Genomic DNA, 20,440 nt, shown 5'->3' with positions numbered 1-20,440 from the left:
ATGAGGGCTGCCCTGTGTCACCAGGGACCCAAAAATATCAAGAGTAGCTATGCTGCTCTGAGGCTTACCTGCAGAAAGTCAGCCGTCTGCTTAGGGAGCTTGGTGCCTACATACTTAAAGTGCTCCTTGTGGAACTTGCTGTCAAGGTGGCTGGCCATCTCATCCTCATAGAAGGTCCGGTATTTGCAGAGAGAACACACAAACTGGATCCTGCCACAGGAGGGAAACAAGCAGCTGAGGCTGCAAAGGTCCCAGGGAAAGGTGCTGCCGCCTCACCCAACCCAGCTGCGAGCCCTGAAACAGGGCTTGCTCACGGGCCTCTGAAGTGCGGTCCCAACAGAGGGACAGGCTGGGACCAGGAGGGTCGGGAGCAGAAAGGGCGAGTCTGCAGGCTGCAGTTACTGCAACGTAGGGGACAGGGGAGGAGCTCTTCCTTCCCATAGGCAGGAGGCCGAAGCCTGAGGCAGCAGCTGCTGCAACAGGCAAGGAGTCGCTGGAAGGTTGCCGGAGGGCCACTCTACCAAGGCTGGGCAGGAGCTTGTGCACTTGGCCCAGGTGGGAACCGGAAGGAAGGATGCCCTGGCTTGAGCCAGGTGGCCCTGAGGTGCAGAGTGGAGTACGCAGTCCCGAGGCAGGGCCCGAAAAGGTGCTGCATCTTCCTTCTGGGTTCTGGGGAACTCAAAGGCCCAGCCCATCCTCTGCTCAGAATGCTTGGGGGTGGTGTCGGGAGGGATGGAAGGCAAGCAGGCCTGGGCACCTGCTGCCTCATCTTCCTCTTCCAAGAAGAGACCAGTCTGAGCTGGAAGGAGGGCGCCTGCCCGGCCTGCCAGAGGGCAGCCTGGAGTCACCTGGGCGAGGTGCTCTGTCTGGGCCTGGTGTCCACAGCAGAAGCCGGGGGTCTGGGGCCTGGGCTGGAGCAGGCCGCCGTGGCAAGGGGCGGAGGAGGCCAGCCGCCACCGAGGCCTCGGGGCGGGTCCCTACCTCTGCCGGACGTCCTTATCTGGGCCACGGGGTCAGCTTTGTCTGGAGAGCCCAGGGGCCAGGCGCCGGCGAGGCTGAGGAAGGTCCAGCAAGAGCAAGAGTCTGAGGCGGAGGAGGCAAGCGCCAGTGCGGGAGCCCTGAGGGCAGACAGACCCGACCAAGGGGCGTGAAGGGCTCAGCCACAGACAGGCCCGGCCTGACAGGGCCGGCGGGTAGGGCAGAGGGCAGGCCCGAGGCTGCCATAGCCCACAGGTGCTGCCATCTCTCCTGAGCACGGCGGCGGCCTCTTGGCAGCTAGTTGGGGTGGCACAGGCGCCTTGGACCTTGAGTCTCTGATGAGCTGGCCCCCTCCCTCAGGGGCATCGGGCCCCCAGTGCACCTCGGGGCTCGTGCGCTGAGTGACCTAGCGCCGGAGCTTCTGGGCAACGGTGCCGAGCAGTGTCGGGTCTCAGGCCACAGATGCCAGCGGTCGCCAGGCGGCCACAGAGGGGCAGGGGATGAGTCAGGCCTTAGGAGCTGGGCCTGGCGGGAAGCAGGGTCCATGCACGGCCGAGCAGGTGGTGGCTCCCAAGGGAGGCCAGAGGGCGGCGAGATGGCAGAGCTATGGCCCTGCTCTCCTGGCGGCAGCCCCAGAGCGAGGCAGAGGCAAAGGGATGGAGGGAAGCTGGTTACCTTTCCACCATGCGGTCTCGCTGCCGCTTTTTCTGTTTGTCCTGGCTCTTCTTGCTTGCCTGCAACTTGCGTTTGGCCTGGCTACTCTCATCCTGGGTGATAAGGGCCCCTGTGGGAACAGAGGGGCACAATCACCAGTTTGGCTCTGCCAGGAAAGGGCAGGCCTAAGGCCTCTGGCTGAATCACCCGCTGTCCATTCCAGAGGGTCCATCTGAGAGCAGTTGTTTACGCAAGGCCTTTGGCCATGAGCAGGGCTGGATACCCTGGGCTGGGCAGGAAGTAGGTTTGGCCTAGGCGCCAGGAATGGGGAGATACACGCTGAACCCTCTGCTCTCCAGGATACCCTCACTCTCTGTGGAGTGGGCCATGGGGAAGCTGGAAGGCAAAAAGAAGCTGTCTTGGAGGGGACACTGGCACATGTTCAGAGGGGCCAGGTGGTGGGATGCAGGGAGGCTGCTCACAAGGCCCTGCCCACCCCCCACCGGGCACCGCGGCAACAGTAGGCTGAGGCTGGATTTGCTGGTAGGTACCTGCTGGCGCTCATCACTCAGATGGGGGGACACGGACTCCCAACAGGGGCTGGAGAGGCGCTAAGGGAGAGGACACGCAAACCACAGCCGTAAAAACTGCACCAAGGGTCCCAACTCAAGACACCAGCCACTGAGGACTCGGAATTGCACGTTACTGAGGGACCAATAGCAGGGATTGTGCCTAGGGGTCCCCACACTTTTGCTTGCTGCCCCAACCTGAAGGCAAAACCAATAATGCTAGACAGGGACAATGCCATCCACAGACTCCACCTAGGAAGAATAGGGTCAGGATAGGAAGGGGCAGGGGAGGAAGCAAAGTCCCTGCCAGCACATACCCAGCCCCACAAGGCAGGTCCCCAGCCAGCCAGCCAGCCACTTTTCTGCCACAACCCTACCCTCAGCTGGATCCTTCCCATGAGTACCTGGAAGAGCCACCTAAAACCCAGGCCCCCTAGAAGACTCACCTTTCTCTGAATCTTCTTTGCCTTCTTCTCTCCCATCCTCTTTTCCTTCCTCATCCTCTCCTTCCTAATATAATTTTAAAATCCAACTTTAAAGTGTGCAGTTACTTATAATGACTCCAAATAACAAGACCCAGGGCCAGGAGCTGGTGCTGGTCACCCACCACCCATGCACACAGGCGATAACACTGCCTAAGACCCCTGTGGTGAGGCCTGCATTTCAGCTCAGTTTGGTATTCACAGGCCTCACCTGCAGGGAGAAAAAGCTCAGGGCCAGGGGCCACTTACTGCTCTGGATCCTTTTTCCATAGTGTCGATACCTTCAGTGCCCTCTGCGGCTTCCCCCTCAGTGCCCTCATCTGTAAGGAGACAGGAGTCAAATTCATCCCAGAATCTCCACAGAGGCTGGTAAAGGGAAGGAGGCAAGGCCCCGTGCTCACCATTGTCTGAGTCACTGTTCTCTGAGCAGTCCGTCCGGGTAGCTTTGCTGTCCGGCTCGTCAGGACTGCCACCCTGCTTTCTCTTCTTCTTTTTGGTCTGAGCCAGAGAAAGGGAACTGGGTCAGAGGGGATGACTCCACTCCAACCAGAGACCAGGAGGGATAGGCCTCCTCACTTACCCGGAAGTCAGCCGTAGTCCAGGTCTTCCAGGTTCGCCTCATCTGCTTCATGCCATTGCCAAATCCGAAGCCAAAGCGGGAGCCACCTGGGAAGGCGCCCCCGCCACGCATGCCCTGGAACATGCCATACTCAGGGATGATGTTCTGGGAGAAGAGGGAGGGCAGCCGGGAGGCACCAGGCATGCACTGGCCCCGGGCCCCCATGGGATCTTCCCACATGCGCCCATAGCCCGAGGCCATTGGCCTGCCGCTCCGGGCATCCCGGGCCCAGCCCTGAGCCCTTGGACCAAAGGTATCGCCGCCACGCATGCGGAACTGGTCACGGTAGGCATCATACTGGCCCTCATAGGCCATTTCCATCTCAGGGTCAAGCTCGCCATAGTCATAGCCCGACCGGTACAGGTCACGCTCACTCAGGACGGCCCTTGAGTCACAGGCCTCGTAGGAATCATATCTGCAGAGACATGTGGCAAGCATCAGGCAGAGTTCCCTCAGAATTGCTCATATTCAGCTGGCCTTTTGGCCAAGCCAACTGCTCCTGCTATCCTTTCAACCTCCCAGACCAGGGACAGGAAATGCAACTCTAGCACTCACCCTGCCCTGTCAGGGAGACTCAGTGTTTAGAAATGCCAGTTAAAATGTTCTGGACTCTAACAAAGCAGAGAATTTTAGAAGGAGGAAAGGCTTCTCAGATGACATTCTCATAGGGGCCACTAAGAAGGACTAACACCTAGCAGGAAAGCTCTAATCCAAGGCCCTATGAGAGGCAGGCTGCTCCCATGACCCTTCAGAAATCAAAATCCATTTGTGACAGCCACAATGCCCAAGGGTGCTCTTCAGGAGAAGAGGTAAGTATCCCAGCATAATGTATGCTTAGCCACTGAGGCAAATGATGCCCATGAGAAACAATTCAGACTTCATCCTACGTGACTAGGGGGACCCACAAAAACCCTCCAAAGCCCCTCACAATCCAGATGAACTGGGATAAAATGGTGAATGTTTCTTAGTAGACATTGTGACCTTGCCAAAGCGCTGGAAAAGGGCTCTAAACCCTATACAGCAACTGGGAAGGAGGCAAGGACTCCTGCCCAGGAGAGGCAGTTTAACCATAGCGATAGCCCATGCCCCACACCACACAAACCTCACATACACAGGGGACCCTCCTTACATTCTCCTCCCCTAACCTAAGTCCCTAGAAGGCACCAGCAGATACAAGAGAAGCAGCTAGCACTGCCATTCCTCCCCTCGTCCCTGCTCCCTGGGCTCCAAGCTATGGCAAGGTGGTGCACTACAGCGACTCAAGTCCATGCAAGCAAGTTCCCTTGCTCCCTCCCCCAATGGCCCTGGGGCCACACTTGGCCTTACCAGTGACCGCCAGGCCCCTCTTTATTCTCCTCACTAGGGCACAAGTACCCCTAGATGGATACCAGTTCAGTCAATGACAACTACCCATAGACAATGCTTTGCAGTGTGGTATATCTAGGTGCAAGTCCCACCCAGCCCCACCACTTAGTCAAGGGGCCCTTTCTGGCAAAGGGAATGACATGACTGCGCTTTAGTTTCTCCATCTATAAAATGAGGATAGCAAGAGTTCCTCATAAGGATGTTTTCAACAGGTGTACATTTATAAGGCATTGAAAAATGACCAGCAAGTGTCCATTTCTGTCCCTCCTCTGTATGGAAGACAGCATAGCTCACAGTGGTCAGTCCCAAGGGCTTGCCCACTGTTCACACAAACCTAACCCGTCCTTGCTCTGTCTTTTTTTTTTTTTTTTTAAATATTTATTTATTTATTTAGTTTTCGGCAGACACAACATCTTTGTTTGTATGTGGTGCTGAGGATCGAACCCGGGCCGCACACATGCCAGGCGAGCTTGCTACCGCTTGAGCCACATCCCCAGCTCAACCTTGCTCTGTCTTGCAGGATGCAAAGTCTAGATTGAACACCAAAGTGTTGTCCCAAAGAGAGGGGCTGCTGGACACACTGCTCCTGAGGAGCCATTCTGTGGGTATGATGCAGCCAGGCCAATCCAAACTTGTTCCCTGCCTGAAGCTAGAGAGAAGCTGACCACGAGGGCAACATAGGTCAGAGAAAGGAAGTACAATGGACCCCATTGAGAGCAAAGCACCCAGTAGAACAGAGCAAGGATGGAGAAAAGGGTCACAGAAGCATATTCAACTGAAATGCCAGCAGGCAGGAGATACCCCTGCAGAATCTCAGATCCTAGGTAAGCCCCTACTCACCTTTCTCCACCTGAGCTGTACACGCCGCCTTGTATCATGTCTGTCTCCAAGTGTGGAACCATATCTAAGCGCTGGTTAATTCTGGATAAAACGGAATCGGCACTGGCGCTACCCGAGGCACTAGGGTTTGCATTTGTGTCAGAGCTAGGCATTTCCCAAGAGTTTGAAGTGGCCATACCATACCCATAGTTGGTGGTGTTATCCTGGCCATAGCCATAGCCATAACCATAATTCTCGTAGCCTGCAGCGGAGGAGACAGAGATAGACAGATGACAGGGCAGGAAGGAGAAGGCAGATCAAAACAAACATACAGAAAAGGGTGTCTCTGTCACAAGAGATAAGCTGGGGACCCTAGCCACCCAAGGGCAGGTGGGCCCCAGCTATTCCAATAAAGATCTTCTCTGATGTAGCAGCTGGCCCCAAAGACACCCAAATCCCCCTTTGGTCAAGCTGGCAGTGGCAGAGAAACAACTGGTTCAATCCTGGGGGAGAGGAGAGTGGTTGCAGGAATGATACTTACCTCTGTTTGTCCCAGAGTTCCAAGTTCCATAGCCTACAAAAAATAAAACTGCAATTACATCTATAATCACTTCCAAAAGAACATGAATTTAACTCAGTTTAATTCACAAATGAAAATAGTTACTCCCACTACCTGACTGGCTGGCTGTAGGACTTCCTCTAACTGAGATAGATGCCTCACGCTAGACAGCCCCCTACAAATACACCAGGCTATTCGTTGCCCTGGCCCCTGGCAACAAATAGCTCTGAGCATGTGGTATTTTTTTATATATATATAAATATTTATTTTCTAGGTGTAGATGGACACAACACAATGCCTTTATTTTTATGTGGTGCTGAGGATCGAACCCGGGTAAGGCCCGTGCTAGGCGAGCGCTCCACTGCTGAGCCACAATCCCAGTCCCTGAGCTGTGGTATTTAAGGAGTCTCTTGTTCCCAAAACTTTCAACTACTGAACTTGGCTCCTACACTTCTAAATTGAAAAGCTAGAATTAAAACATAACATCCCTCCACCCCTGCCTCCCAAGTACTAATTAGAGGAAGAAGAAAACTGTTTTTTTTTTTTTTTTTTTTCTCATGTAGACTGCAGGTTAGAGCTCTTGCCTGGCATGCCTGAAGCCCTGGGTTCATAGATAAGACAGATGTCACAGACTGTGTTGTGCAAGAGGCTGTTGGTACAATTGATATCAATGCTGAAATGTCACCCAAATTACCCATCAAGCTACAAGGAGCAGGAAAACAAACCACCCCAGTCCCCCAAATGTCTGCCTAAATAGGGAGGGCCAACAAGCCCTTGAAGTGTATAAGTGTGCTGAGTGGGAGGCACATCACTGAGGGAAAGCCAAGAGCAACTCCTAGCTTGAGAAAAGCCATTGAAAAAACAATCTGGATTATAAGATGATTATGCTCTGGAGTCGATAGTAACAAGTGATAAAATCCATTCCTTCAGGAGCACAAAGCCACTAAGAACTGACAAGGGGAACTTTGAATATCAATGTTCCTCAAAGGAGCACATGAGAAAGGTAAATCCACACCCTGTAAATATGGTAAGACCCTCTAGTTCCCTCCTATTACATGTCATCTCTGCCCTACAGACAATCGAGACAAGCTCACCCCAGAGGAGGCTAACAGAGCTTGTTGAAATGGCAGCCTGACAAATGGCAGAATCCAGACCACAGAAGAGAAACAGTGAACTAAAAAGATGAACCAGGAAAATGGTTCTGCATTTGGGTTCCCCTACAACCCAACAAACGCAGAGAATGGAAAGGTGTCAGAAACTAGCCAAAGTACTCTAGATGACTGCTACATTTAATGAACTATGGGTATGAAAGAGCTCACAAAGAAAAAGTCCTCTTTGCGTATGGCAAACAAAACCATGGTTCTACGAAACATTTTTTTTTTGGTACCAGAAACTGAACCCGGGGGATGCTCAACCACTGAGCCACATTCTCAGCCCTTTTTTTTTTGAGATGGGGTTTCGCTAAATTGCCGAGGCTGGCCTCAAGCTTGTGATCCTTCTGTCTCAGCCTCTGGTGCCACTGGTACTACAAGCGTGCACCACCACACCCAGTGGTGTGAGGGCAAGGGTAAAACCAGGGATTGAACCCAGGAGTGCTTTACCACTGAGCTACATACATACCAGAACTTTTTTTCCTTTTTTAAAAAAATTTTTTTTTTAGTTGTAGATGGACACAATATCTTTATTTTTATTTATTTATTTTTATGTGGTGCTGAGGATCGAACCCAGGGCCTCATGCATGCAAGGCAAGTACTCTACCACTGAGCTACAAGCCTAGCCCCATACTGAGACCTTTTAAATTTTGAGACAGGGATTCACCAAGTTGCCAAGGCTAGCCTCAAACTTATGATCCTCCTGCCTCAGCCTCCTGAGTAGCTGGGATTATAGGCCACCCAGCAACAACTATCATTCTAAGCAGAGGCTGGCTGTCCCAGACACTGTTCAAACCCAGAATGCTGCTTGACGTTAAGGGAGAGTAACAAGGGATGGCCAGGAGTTGGAAACCTTTTAAAGAAAGGGCAATGAAGGAGCCATTCCCACAAACAAAAGAGAGGCCAGCAAAGCTACACTGTGAACAACTAACAAGAGCCTGGCCTCTGGCTATTTCAAAGGAAGAAGGATTGAGAGAGAAAGGCAGAGTCATTGGGGCTCTGTCTATGAGTCACAATCTGGTCACCTCAGGCTTCAGGTGCTGAGAATCTGATAGAAAGGAGTAAGGAAGCAAACAGTATGGTACATTCTGTGAAAAGCTGCCACTAGAGGAGTCCCTTTGGTCAAGCACTCACTATGTGCTACTTGCTATACCTGGAGCGACCAGGCTCCCTAATGCACTCACCAGCTGGGTCCCTTGGCAAGAGAAAGCCTGTGCCTAGACTGATGTTTGGGGACTTGAGGACTCCATAGGACCTGCCAAGTCTGAAAGAAGACCCCAATTCACTCTGTCCCCCGAAAGAATGAGATCATGGACGACAAAGGGAATTTTAAGGACAGTTTTGTTCTTTTTGGCTTTTGTTACTGAACTCTGAGCTAAATCCCCAGACCTTTCCATTTTTTTGTTTTGGGACATTTGAGACATAAATTGCCCAAGCTGACCTTTGAATCTACAATTCTCCTGCCTTGGCCTCCCAAGTAGCTAGGATTATACATGGGCACCACAGTGTCCAGCTACAACTTTTTTTCAAAAGAAAAAGGAGGTAGTCACAATAAGCAATACTTACAGACCAAAAACAGAACACAATTTAAATATTCAACTTCCAGGATTACAGCCTACTTACTCAGTGAGAATATAGCCACCAAAACAATTTATAGCCAGGTAGCCAGCCTTGGCAACTTAGACCTCATCTCAAAGTTTATATAAAAACGGCTGGGGATGTGGCTCAGTTAAGCTCCCCAGGTTCAAAATCCCTGGTAACAACAACAAAAACTCCTGTTTTATGTAGCACAAGGAAATGCATCTAACATAAGCAAAATAAAGCAGGACACACAACCCTTCCACCTGTAAATTATTCAAACATATAAAATAGGTAAGTTAATGAAGATTAAATATTAAAATGGTAGGATCCCGGTTGACCAATGTTTAAGTGATATTTAAATGTTGTTATATTGTTCCTGCAACTTACAAAGAAAAAAAATTCCATTCAACAATGGTCTATATTAAAACCCTCAAATCTACAAAAGAGAACAAATGAACTTAGCAAGGCTTATTACAAGGTTAACATACAAACTAAATTCAAATACTGTAAATTTATATATATATATATATATATATATATATATATATATACACACACACACACACACACACATACATATAAATATATACATATATATTGGTGCCAGGAATTGAACCCAGGCGTGCTTTACCACTGAGCCACATCCCCAATGCTTTTTATTTCTGAGATAGGATCTTGCCAAGTTGCTTAGGGCCTCACTAAGTTGCTACAGCTGGCTTTGAACTTGCAATCCTCCTGCCTCAACCTTCTGAGCTATAGAGATCAAGTCCTGTGCCACCACACCCAGCTAAATTTATAAGTGTCAAATAAAGCCTGGAGTAGTAACACATGCTTGTAATCCCAGTGATTCAGGAGGCTGAAGCAGGAAGATCACAAGTTTGAGGCCAGTCTCATCAATTTAGCAAGACCTTGTCTTCAAAATAAAAAGGGCTGAAGATGTAGCTCAGTGGCAAAGTGTCCCTGGGTTCAAACCCAGATATGATTAAATAAATAAATAAATAAAACATATCAAATACATAAATTGAATAATCATATTTCTACATATTAGCAATTAACAACTGTCAGAAACAAACAAACAAACAAAACCAAAAAAGACAATGACAGGGGCTGGGGATGTGGCTCAAGCGGTAGCGCGCTCGCCTGGCATGTGCGCAGTCCTGGGTTTGATCCTCAGCACCACGTACAGATAAAGATGTTGTGTCCACCAAAAACTAAAAAATAAAAAAAAATTAAAAAAAAAAAAAAAGACAATGACAGGGGCTGGGGTTATGGCTCAGTGGTAGAGCACTTGCTTCGCATGTGTGAGGCACTGCGTTCGAGCCTTAGCACTACATGAATAAATACTGTTTGCATCCACAACTAAAAAAAAAATTTATAAATTTATTATAGATTAAAAATAAAAGATAATGACAAAGAGTATAGACAAGTTCGTCTGAGAGAAAATATCTGCAAATGGCAAATCTGAGAAAAGGCTTGTATCCAGAATATATAAACCAGATAAAAAAGAAAGTTAAAAAGATGTACCAAGGGCTGAGGATTGACTCAGTGGTAGAGTGCTCGCCTAGCATGCTCTAAGATCCTGGGTTACATGCCCAAACTAAAAAAAAAAAAAAAAAAGATGTGCCATTTGGGACTACATTTGATTTAAAAAAAAGAGGCAGAAAGAGACAACAGGACAGATAAGCCACAAAAACCAAAATTCTCCTCATTTATGAAATATCTGACACTCCTTACCCAATTTCAAAACATTTTTATTCTCTTCCTACCCTGGGACTACTTTCTAATTCACGGGGAGCTTATTTAAGTCCATATATTCAGTGACTCCTGAGGGAATGTCAGTTCAATCTTTCCTTAGACCTTGAGAGTAAAACAAATCACCCACCTCAGTAACCAAGACATTAACCATTCCAAAGAGAACTCCTTTCCTTCTCAACAGACATCCCTAGGGTCAGAGACCATGGAAAGACAAGCTTTACTGGTGTTCTGGGCTGCTGCTGCACACCAACAGAACAGCACCTCTGAATCTTGTTGGATGGCTATTTCTGAATTAGAGAATTAAGTTTGTCTGTCCACAATTGAGAAATCAACTGGACAATTTTATTTAACGCTGTATGTGTGTGGAGGTCACTGGCTTAAGGTGGCCTGACTGCAATCTCTAAAAGCCAACTAGATTCAAACAGCCTCTCCCCGAGAGTGGGCACGAGTACCACCCTGGGGTAAGTTAAAAGCTCAGTTTCTCCTGGAAACTCAGTAAAAAGCTCAGTTTCTAATCATTTAGACTTTGATTGGCTACTTTCCTTTCCAGGTTCTCAAGGAGAATTTTCTGAAGACAGATCTTTAGTCGAAGACCATAGGTACTTACTTCTATAAAATGTTTAAGGGCCAAAGAAACTAATCATTTATACTCTGGCTTGTTCAGTAACACAGACATTGTTATCCTAATTGCCAAAAGGAAGCACTAGCTATTCACATGGCCCACTGTAACACTTGATACAAGTTTGGGTTTAGTAAAGGAAGACAGACTGACAGTAAAGTCCAAGGCAACAAAGACAACACTGCTGATAAAAGGCAGAACACTCTAGTTCCCACTAGGAGCCCACACTTACCATAATCACAGGTGGGTTGAGCGCTGGTATCTGAATATGTCGACTGCAAAGTGGTTTCAGATCCCTGGACAAAGCCTAAACATATACACAGTGTGGTTAATTTCTCCGAACAAATCACAGGAAAATGACTAACACTTTCCTCTACAGTACAGACGAAGCCCTCCATCCAGTTGGAAAACCACCCAAACCTCTGAATTCCATGTTGTATTTATTTTTTATTGTTTTGGTACCAGGGATTGAACCCAGGGACACTTAACCACTGAACCTCATCCCCAGCTCTTTTTGTTTTTTATTTAGAGACAGAGCTGAGGCTGTCTTTGAACTTGCAATCCTCCTGCCTCAGTCTCCCAAGCTACTGGAGCTCCCAGCTACATTCTATATTCTAATCAGATCTCTGGAACATATTAACCAATGGATGGTAGGCTATGTTTAACTTGCTGCACCAGAAGGACTAGATAAAAACTTTAAACATTTAAGCCGGTAACCCATTTTGCCAAATGAATACTCAAATTATCATTCAGTTCAATCAGGAAAATACTTTTTACCAAATCACTGTAAAATATGCTACTTCCAATTCAAACAAGGATGATGGTTAGTTTTGAAGTGATATTAAAGCAAATGCCTCCTCCTCCTAATCTAAATCTGAAACAGAAACTACTTTATATTTTAGGTTTTCCATTTAAGAAAGTGTATATGTTGGGTTTAATGGCACACACCTACAATCCCAACAACTTGGGAGACTAAGGCAGGAGGATTCCAAGTTTGAGGACAGCCAGAGTAACTTAATGAGGCTCTGTCTCAAAATAATACATAAAAAGGGTCCGGGGATGTAACTCAGTGGTAAAGTGCTCCTGGGTTCAATACAGAGTGCCACCAAAAAAGAAGAAGAAAAACAGTGTTTATTACCTTTTTTTCTTTTGGTCATGGTGCTTGAGATCAAACCCAGGGCCTCATTTTACCTCTGAGCTGCACCTCCAGTCCCTGTTATTTCTCAGGTGTAATTATCTGGAGCTGGCATGCTTACAAGGAAATATTAAGTATCAAACTACATACAGGCTGAGCATTCCTAATCTGAAATGCTTCAAAATCTGAAAACTTCTTGAGCATCAATAACAATGGCACAAGTGGCAAATTCCACATCTGACCTCCTATGTGACAGATCATGGTCAAAATGGAGGTACACTACAAAATCACCTTCAGGCTAAGTATCAAGAGGCATATGAAACAAATGAATTTCACATTTAGATTTAAGTACCATTCCAAGATATAAAGTATATGCAAATATTCCAAAATCCAAAAAAATCTGAAATCTGAAACACTTCTGATCCCAAGTATTAGACAAGGGATACTCAACCTGTAGTGGTATGAAATACTTTCTTTTCTCGCTCTAAAACTATATCTTCATTTAAAAGGAATTAGCATCAAGTAAGGAAAATTTGACCCTCTATCAAGAACCACTACTCTTAAAGACTGATTATAACAAACTATGATTGATCCTAACACTTGATTTTTTTTTTTTTTTAAAGAGAGAGTGTGTGGGGGGGAGAGAGAGAGAGAGAGAGAATTTTTTAATATTTATTTTTTAGTTCTCGGCGGACACAACATCTTTGTATGTGGTGCTGAGGATCGAACCTGGGCCGCAAGCACGCCAGGCGAGCACGCTACCGCTTGAGCCACATCCCCAGCCCCTAACACTTGATTTAAAACTATATTTTAGTCGCTGCAACCCCAGTGACTTGGAGTTAGCCTGGGCAATTTAGTGAGACAATCTCAGAATAAAAATGAAAAGGGCTAGGAATGTAGCTCAGTGGTAAAGTGTCACTGGATTCAATCCCTAGCACCCTCTTCCCAATCACACAAACAAATAAGAAAAAGAAAAAAGATTTACTTTTAGCACTGAAATTATGATAAATGACATGAAAGGAAATAGGCAATATTTGCCTCTTTTCATTGGAGACAGTCCATGATCTGAAAATTAAAGTCAAACCCTCAAAAGCTTATTTACATTAAAAATACAAAACCCCTGGGCTGGGGATGTGGCTCAAGCAGTAGCGCACTCGCCTGGCATGCGTGCGGCCCAGGTTCGATCCTCAGCACCACATACAAACAAAGATGTTGTGTCCGCCGAAAACTAAAAAATAAATATTAAAAAAAATTCTCTCTCTCTTAAAAAAAAAAAAAAGAAAAAGAAAAACAAAACAAAACCAAGTACCTCCCCTTGGCAGACATTCTCACATTTGTTGACAGTCTCTATTTCATCTCTTAAGATCTTAACAACAACGATAACAGCAAAAAGCAGCCAACACTGAACAAGTGCTTCCCCTGCAGGGTGCTAAGAGTTTTGTCTGAGTATCTCATTCCATCTTCACGGCAGCCAACAGAAGAGTACCAGGCAAGATCCCTTAACCTGCAATTCCCAAGGTCCAAAAAAGATCTGCAAACCTACTCTTTCCCACATATATGTCAAAACCCATATAGAGGTAAACAGAGCTGTGGGACATCTACAATCTTTCTTTAGCCTAGTTGGTGCAGAATTAATGTGTTGTTTGTTTTATAATGCTGGGATGAATCCATTTAAAATATATTTAAAGTATACTCCTGTATACTTTAATACAACATAAATGCTACGTAGTTACACCACATTGTTTAGGAAATAATAAGAAAAAAATTATCTGTACATATTCAGTACAGATGCAATTATTTTTCCTGAATGTTTTCAATCTTCTGTTAGTTAAATCCACAGATACAGAAACTGAGGAAACAGAGAGATGACCATACTGCAACTCCAATGGGGAACCTACCACACCCTGATAAAAATACATACTAGATTGCAGTACATAACTATAGAGTAAGAGATCTGTAGATTGCAGTACATAAGTAAGAGATCTGTTGATTCAGGAGAGGAGCCCTATTTCTCCCTGAGAATAAAGAAAAGATAGGGCTTGGGGATGTGGCTCAGTGGTAGATCACTTGCCTAGAATATTCAAGGTCCTGGGTAGGATCCCCAGTATCATCAAGAAGAGAAAAAGAAGTCAATCCAGCAAACTTATCAAACCTCCAGAGGCCAATAGCAACATCTGCTCTACACTGTGCTACCCACATTAATATTCTATCCCACAACACTGTCTCTGGGGAAGTCTTTTTTTAGCCAGTCATGAATAAATTTTTATTGTGTGCATAAAGTGTTTTCTTCTTCTTTCAATTTTACAGACTGATCAGCTCTGGGGTAAAAAATAAGTCCTGGATGGTCCTATAAAGCTAAGGGTTAGACCACGGAATGCAAATTTGGCAATATAACCCTTCCCTCTTAGCAGCCTTAAAAATACAAAAGTATCTCTAGTTTAATTCCTTTTCTTTTTTAAAAAAATATTTTTTAGTTATAGATGTATTATTTTTATGTGGTGCTGAGGATTGAACCCAGAGCCTCATGCGTGCGAGGCAAGCGCTCTATCATTGAGCTACAATCCCAGCCCACCCCCCTTTTTAAGAGTATTCTTTGAAAAAAATGACATAGAGTGACAAAATTTAGGACAATTAAACTTGGTTAGGTTGCTTCCAACCTCAACTAACTGAGCCGAAAACGGCGATAACCAGCCTCCAAGATGACCTCCAATGATTCTTATGTCCTGGGGTGATATAGTCCCCTTCCAAAGAAACAGAAGTAGCCAGTATGACCAATATGACTGAGTTACTTCTCTTTTGCTTTTGGTACTTGGATTGAATCCAGGGGTGCTCAACCGCTGAGCTCAACCCCAGCCCTTTTTTTATATTTTATTTAGACACAGGGTCTCATTAAGTTGCTTAGGGCCTTGCTAAATTGCTGAACTGGCTTTTCTCATGATCCTCCTGCTGCAGCCTCCTGAGCCGTTGGGATTATGGGCACGCACCACTGCTCCCGGCTGAGTGACTTCTTAAAGACTTCTGCTTTGCTCCTTCTTGGATCATTTGTTAGGTTTCTTCCAGCTCTACAGAGAGCTCCATATGGTAAGGAACCACTGCCAGCATCAATCTGCTAGACACAGGAGTTTTGAGTCACCCTGGAGGCAAGGCCTCCACTACAGGCAAGCTTTCAGATTGATTGTCTCAACTGACATCCAAAACGCAACCTAAATGTAACCCAAGCTACAACCACTCAGCTAAACCACTTGTGCATTCCTAACACAATGCAGTTGTGAGTGATAATGTTTCTAAAAAGATGGCAGCATTTCAGACCTTTGTTTGAAAGCCTGATTCCAGAATTTTTTTCTGCCCTATTTTTTCTACTGCTCCCATTTTCATTCTCCCTAAAGAGGGAGACACCCTTCCCAAGTATAAATAAAGCAAAGGAGTTCACAAGCTTGATAAGTTAACAAAAAGATAATTATTTCTGTCACCTTTTGTGTTTTTAAAAAATATTTTTTAGTCATTGATGGACCTTTATTTATTTATTTGTATGTGGTGCTGAGAATTGAACCCAGGGCCTCACATGTGCTAGGCAAGCACTCTACCTCTGAGCCACCACTCCAGTCCCATCCTTTTATGCTTAATAATAATGGTAACATTTGCTTCAAGGCTTTCAGGGCTTATCCTTAAAGCAGTCACCTGAAATGTGACTTAAAATGCCTTTGAATTTAGTGATCTGCTTCTTCCTCTTTTTTTTTTTTTTTTTTTGGACTGGAGATGGAACCCAGGGCCTCACACATGCTACATGCTATACAACTCTCCTCACTGAGCTACACCCCCAACCCTGACGTACTTCTTAAAAAGAAAAGACCAACATTATAAAGCTACTGCAGTTTTCATCTTATCAATATTAAGAAAAAAAATAATCAGTAGCTTATTAGTCTATAAGATCTGGAGCTAAAATTCAGGCTTAGCCATTAGTGACTTCTCTGATTCAGTTCCCTCATCTATAAAAATTAATGCTCCATTATTAAGCTAGCCCACAGCATTCAACCCTTCATTTGGAATCTTCTGCAGTCCTGCCCCTAAATTCCATAGAACCATCTTCAGTTCTTGGTAACACTTGGAGACAAGAATTACAACTCAATTTCAGAGAGGTCAGCAACAGCCCTGACTTTCCTCAAACTAGAAATGCTACAAAAAGGCTGCAGCACAGCTTGCCTAATCTTGGCACCACGGATGTATGGGACCAGTAGTGGTGGGGCACTTACTGTGCATTGTAGAATGCTGAGCATCATCACTGGCCTCTATCCACTAGATGTCAGTAGAACCCCCCTACTCCTAGAGACAACCAGACATTGCCAAATTGGGGGTGAGGAGGAAGGGTCAGGATCAACCTAGTTGAAAACTACAGAGCTAGGAGATGGCTGCTAGAAACAGTGGGGTTCTTGACAAGTTCTTGACCTGGGGGCCAGAACAGGGAGAACCGGTACATATAGTAGCCAACATTATGTGGCATAGGTCAACATAGAGTAGCCTACAAAGAAGCTAGAGACTGAAGTTCCATTCTCAGTCTTGAACATTCTGAGTAGAATGCAGGTTACCCAGCAACCACATATGCTCAAGCCTCAAATACCTCCCCTAAGGGGAGGTCCAGTCTATGGTGCTGAGAAACCTCAATGGTCACTGCCAAGGCAAACTCAGGTGGCCTTGGCAATTTCCCCAGGGATGACTTAGGATTGCCAAAACATACCTCTGCCTCATCCCCTCTATGGTTTCATCCTCCACCTTCCTCTATGCTCAAATCCCACTGGTCTCCTTGGCAGATCAACAAGTCAAGCAGTTCATGCCCTGGGGCCTTTTACAACAACAACTTCCTGGACCAACAATCTTTACTCTCTTCCACTCCACTTAGTATCTGCTTAACCCTCACGTCTATACAAAGGTCTCCATGCTCTCCATATAATGTATCAACCATTTCAGAGTACTGACCATCAGAATACTGCCTGTGCTTATTTATTTGCCTGTTAAGGTCTACCCCCGTCTCTAAGTTGCTTTAAGAATTCTTGTCAGCATTCCCAGTGCCCATTCTGCACCTGACACGGTAAATTTGACAGATACTGAGTGAATCATTTGGAAGTTAGCCTTTCCTTGCCAAGGCTAAGCTTAGTCCCTAAGGACCCAAAGTCCCCCACTCAGCCCAAACCCTTCAAATATTTACGTATTCCCCTGGGGCCTGGCTCCTCTCCCAGCTCCCAAGCGGGCTAAGGAGAGTGGGATGGGGAAGTAGCTGCGGCATTTTGCCGCAAAACTGCGTAGGGTAGGGGACGCAATGGCGACGGCAGCGGAGCCCGCAGACTGATCTGACAGGCCAAGGCCTTAAAAACGACGACTGGAGGCGTCGAGGTTCAAGACGCACCGGCCAGGGATGGAGGTCATGAGAACCTAGACCTCAGCGCCAAGGTTTCGGGGCCTATAGAGACAGACAACAGAAGCCAAGACCTCGGGCGGCCAAGATCCAAGACGCCAATCTACAAGCACAGCAAACCAAGGCGCCGTGACGAGAGGGGCGCGACTCTGAAGCTACCGGCCCAAGACGCCATTTTGTGACCGCAGAGGGCAGTGACCCCAGCGCCAGGGGAGGCGTGGGCGAGTCTGGCACGGCACCGGCATGTCCCTGTCGCGCCCACCACCCCGGGCGCGACTCCCACCCTGCCGGGCCCACCTGTGTAGCTCATGGCGGCGGCGAACACTACATCTGAAGACTCCGGGGAGCTGCTCTGCGCGTCTGACGCCGCAATAGCGGCGACAATCGCCCGGGCCCCGTCTACACACACCACAGTCCCGCCTCTCGACCGCATTGGCTCGTGCCAGCCGCGGACTTCGCGTCCATTTGACTGTCTTGCTGTCTATCTCAGAATCTCCTCGTACCAGTGGCTTAAGACCCTGCCAATCTCATTAAGGCCCCGCCCCTTACCCGCCTCCCGTTATTCCAAGCCAGCGTTGATTGGTCGAAATGAGCCGGTGGAGAGGTGGAGTTCCGCGGGGTTCTGAGAGGAGGAGCATACACTACGGAAAGACCCGAGGCCCAAGAGCGGTCGCACTTAAGAAGTGCGTGTGCGGTTGGAGACGCGCCTGAGGGAACGGATTCCACCACGCAGAACACTTTCCAAGTCCCAACTGTGCTATCGAAGTACTGAGCCGACCTGTGCTAAATTTATATACTTCTCTGGACTTCGGCTCCGAAACAAGCATGGTTAAGTCATACTGGAATGAGAAAATTAAGACTAAGTGGCAAATTTTACATGAAATAATATATGTAAAGAAATCATTCTGGTGCCAGATGCACTAGATAATTGCTACATTTTCTTTTTGCTGCATAACAATCAACAGATTTGTAGGGGATGAGGGTGTAGCTCAGTGGTCGAGCGCTTGTCTAGTATGCTTGGAGCCCTAAATCGACACCCAACACCTCACATTTAAAAAATATATGTATGTACATGAATATGATATATATTTATGTAAAAGATGAAATACATCTATTTGTATTATCTAACCTCAAATGTTCCCTCAAACCTGCAAGGATTTTTTTATCCTTATTTAAAGCATAATAATTTAAAAAATAAAATGGGGACTTTGAATTCCTGATTTCCTCAAGGTCCTTGATGCTTAAATGTTAAAAAATGGAATGTCTCTTCTAAACCCCTTCTGAACTTTAAAGACTCTATGATAGTGCTGGCTACAGCTGGGGGTGTAGCTCAGTGGTAGAGCACTCACCTAGTATTCAGGAGAGCCTATGTTTGATGCCTGGAAACAACCCCCAACACACACACAGTACAGCCCAGGGCCAGGTTTGCCCTCAGCATTATCCTTAGGTATGTGGGAACCACTGTTAAGGACATCTCATAATTTCTGAGAGATAACTTGACAGAACCAGACACTGAAAATGGTATTTAGCATGTTTGTGAAAGTCACCAAGGAGTGCAATTATGACTTGTGCACTTTTTGGTGTGCTTTAAAGTTTTGTTTTTTTAAGGTATACTGTTGTTTTTAAAATTTTTTTTTTTTTTTTTTAGTTGTTGATGGACCTTCATTTTATTATGTGGTGCTGAGAATCGAACCCAGTGCCTCATGAATGAGGCAAGCACTCTACCACTGAGGCACAACCCCAGCCCTGCTATTGTTACTTTTGGATATTTAAAAATGATTGTCACTTTAGGAGTAATGATGGCATTTTGAAGTCCTTATTTTTCAGAGAAACATACTGAAATATTAAGAGAATAATTGAACCGATGGCCAGGATATGCTTCACTTGTAGTTTATGTGGGGAAAGGAAGAAATGGGAGGTAGGCAGAGGGCTATAGATAAGTTCGTGAGTTATAACTCATGAATTAATAATACCTGATAACAATTAATGAGGGTTCATTTTATTATCTTTTATATGGTTGAAATTGTGCATAAATGTTTTGATAGCATACCTCCTCCCAGAATGGAGCTTACGCAGAACTCATTGCCCCATGGAAAAACCATTTAGGATACATTAGATGAAAAACTCCACATAGGAAGCACAGGGCTCTCATTGATGTGCACTAGTTTGAGGTCCATCTTTGTAATCCTTGGGGATGCCTGCCTGGCCTCCAAACTATGTCAAGTTCCTAGGACACCTCTCCTACATCCTACAGCTTTCATTGTGGAACTTGCCACAGCCATCATTCACTGATTTGAAGATTTTAACATCCAACACCTTGACAGGCTGAGAGTGAGCAGTTCAAAGGCCAAGACTGTACTTTGTTGGAAAGTAGAATGGCTTAAGCAGGGAAGAACCATGCTCAGAAGTTTTAGGAAAAGACTTTCCATGGCAAGAATTATAGGTGACCCTCACAAAGACAGGCAGAGTTATTAGTGTACAGTGGCAGGTGAGGAGGGGTTTCCCACGTTACTGTAATATGAACTTGTATTATCTGAACTTTTTTTACATTCACCCACCATTTTATATTTTATTCTTTTGTGGTACAAAGACTAAACCTAGGTGCTCTACCACCAAGCTACATACCCAGCCTTATTTTTTATTGAGACACGGTCTGGCTTAAGTTGCCCCAGCTGGCCTTGAACGTGTGATCCTCCAGTCTCTGCCTCCAGGATAACTGAGGTTACAGACTTGCCTAGCTCATTTTA

The 20,440-nt window shown here is 46.2% G+C and overlaps 1 protein-coding gene across 2 annotated transcripts in view; it reads right to left on the bottom strand.

Moving 5' to 3' along the window:
• Window positions 1–18,100, bottom strand: part of Akap8l (A-kinase anchoring protein 8 like) — a 34,803-nt gene extending 16,703 nt beyond the window's left edge. Inside the window, exons 1-11 of one of the 2 annotated variants that reach the window (XM_027932135.3) lie at window positions 17,991–18,099; window positions 11,384–11,458; window positions 6,028–6,060; window positions 5,691–5,748; window positions 5,508–5,588; window positions 3,264–3,717; window positions 3,085–3,181; window positions 2,933–3,003; window positions 2,648–2,711; window positions 1,654–1,762; window positions 69–210 (exon numbers count right to left, since the gene is read on the bottom strand). In XM_027932135.3, coding sequence (XP_027787936.2) covers window positions 69–210; window positions 1,654–1,762; window positions 2,648–2,711; window positions 2,933–3,003; window positions 3,085–3,181; window positions 3,264–3,717; window positions 5,508–5,588; window positions 5,691–5,748; window positions 6,028–6,060; window positions 11,384–11,458; window positions 17,991–18,003 — 1,197 coding nt within the window. In that variant the 5' untranslated portion in view covers window positions 18,004–18,099. Of the gene's footprint in view, window positions 1–68; window positions 211–1,653; window positions 1,763–2,647; window positions 2,712–2,932; window positions 3,004–3,084; window positions 3,182–3,263; window positions 3,718–5,507; window positions 5,749–6,027; window positions 6,061–11,383; window positions 11,459–17,990 lie in introns of both variants that reach the window. The other variant, XM_027932136.2, reaches the window with a different exon arrangement.
• Between the last annotated feature and the right edge of the window lie 2,340 nt (window positions 18,101–20,440).

The sequence above is a fragment of the Marmota flaviventris genome, chromosome 1 (genome assembly GCF_047511675.1).
Source record: "Marmota flaviventris isolate mMarFla1 chromosome 1, mMarFla1.hap1, whole genome shotgun sequence".
Classification (NCBI taxonomy): domain Eukaryota; kingdom Metazoa; phylum Chordata; class Mammalia; order Rodentia; family Sciuridae; genus Marmota; species Marmota flaviventris.
Note: the sequence above shows the minus strand (reverse complement) of the source record. Positions and strands in the feature narration are given on the sequence as shown.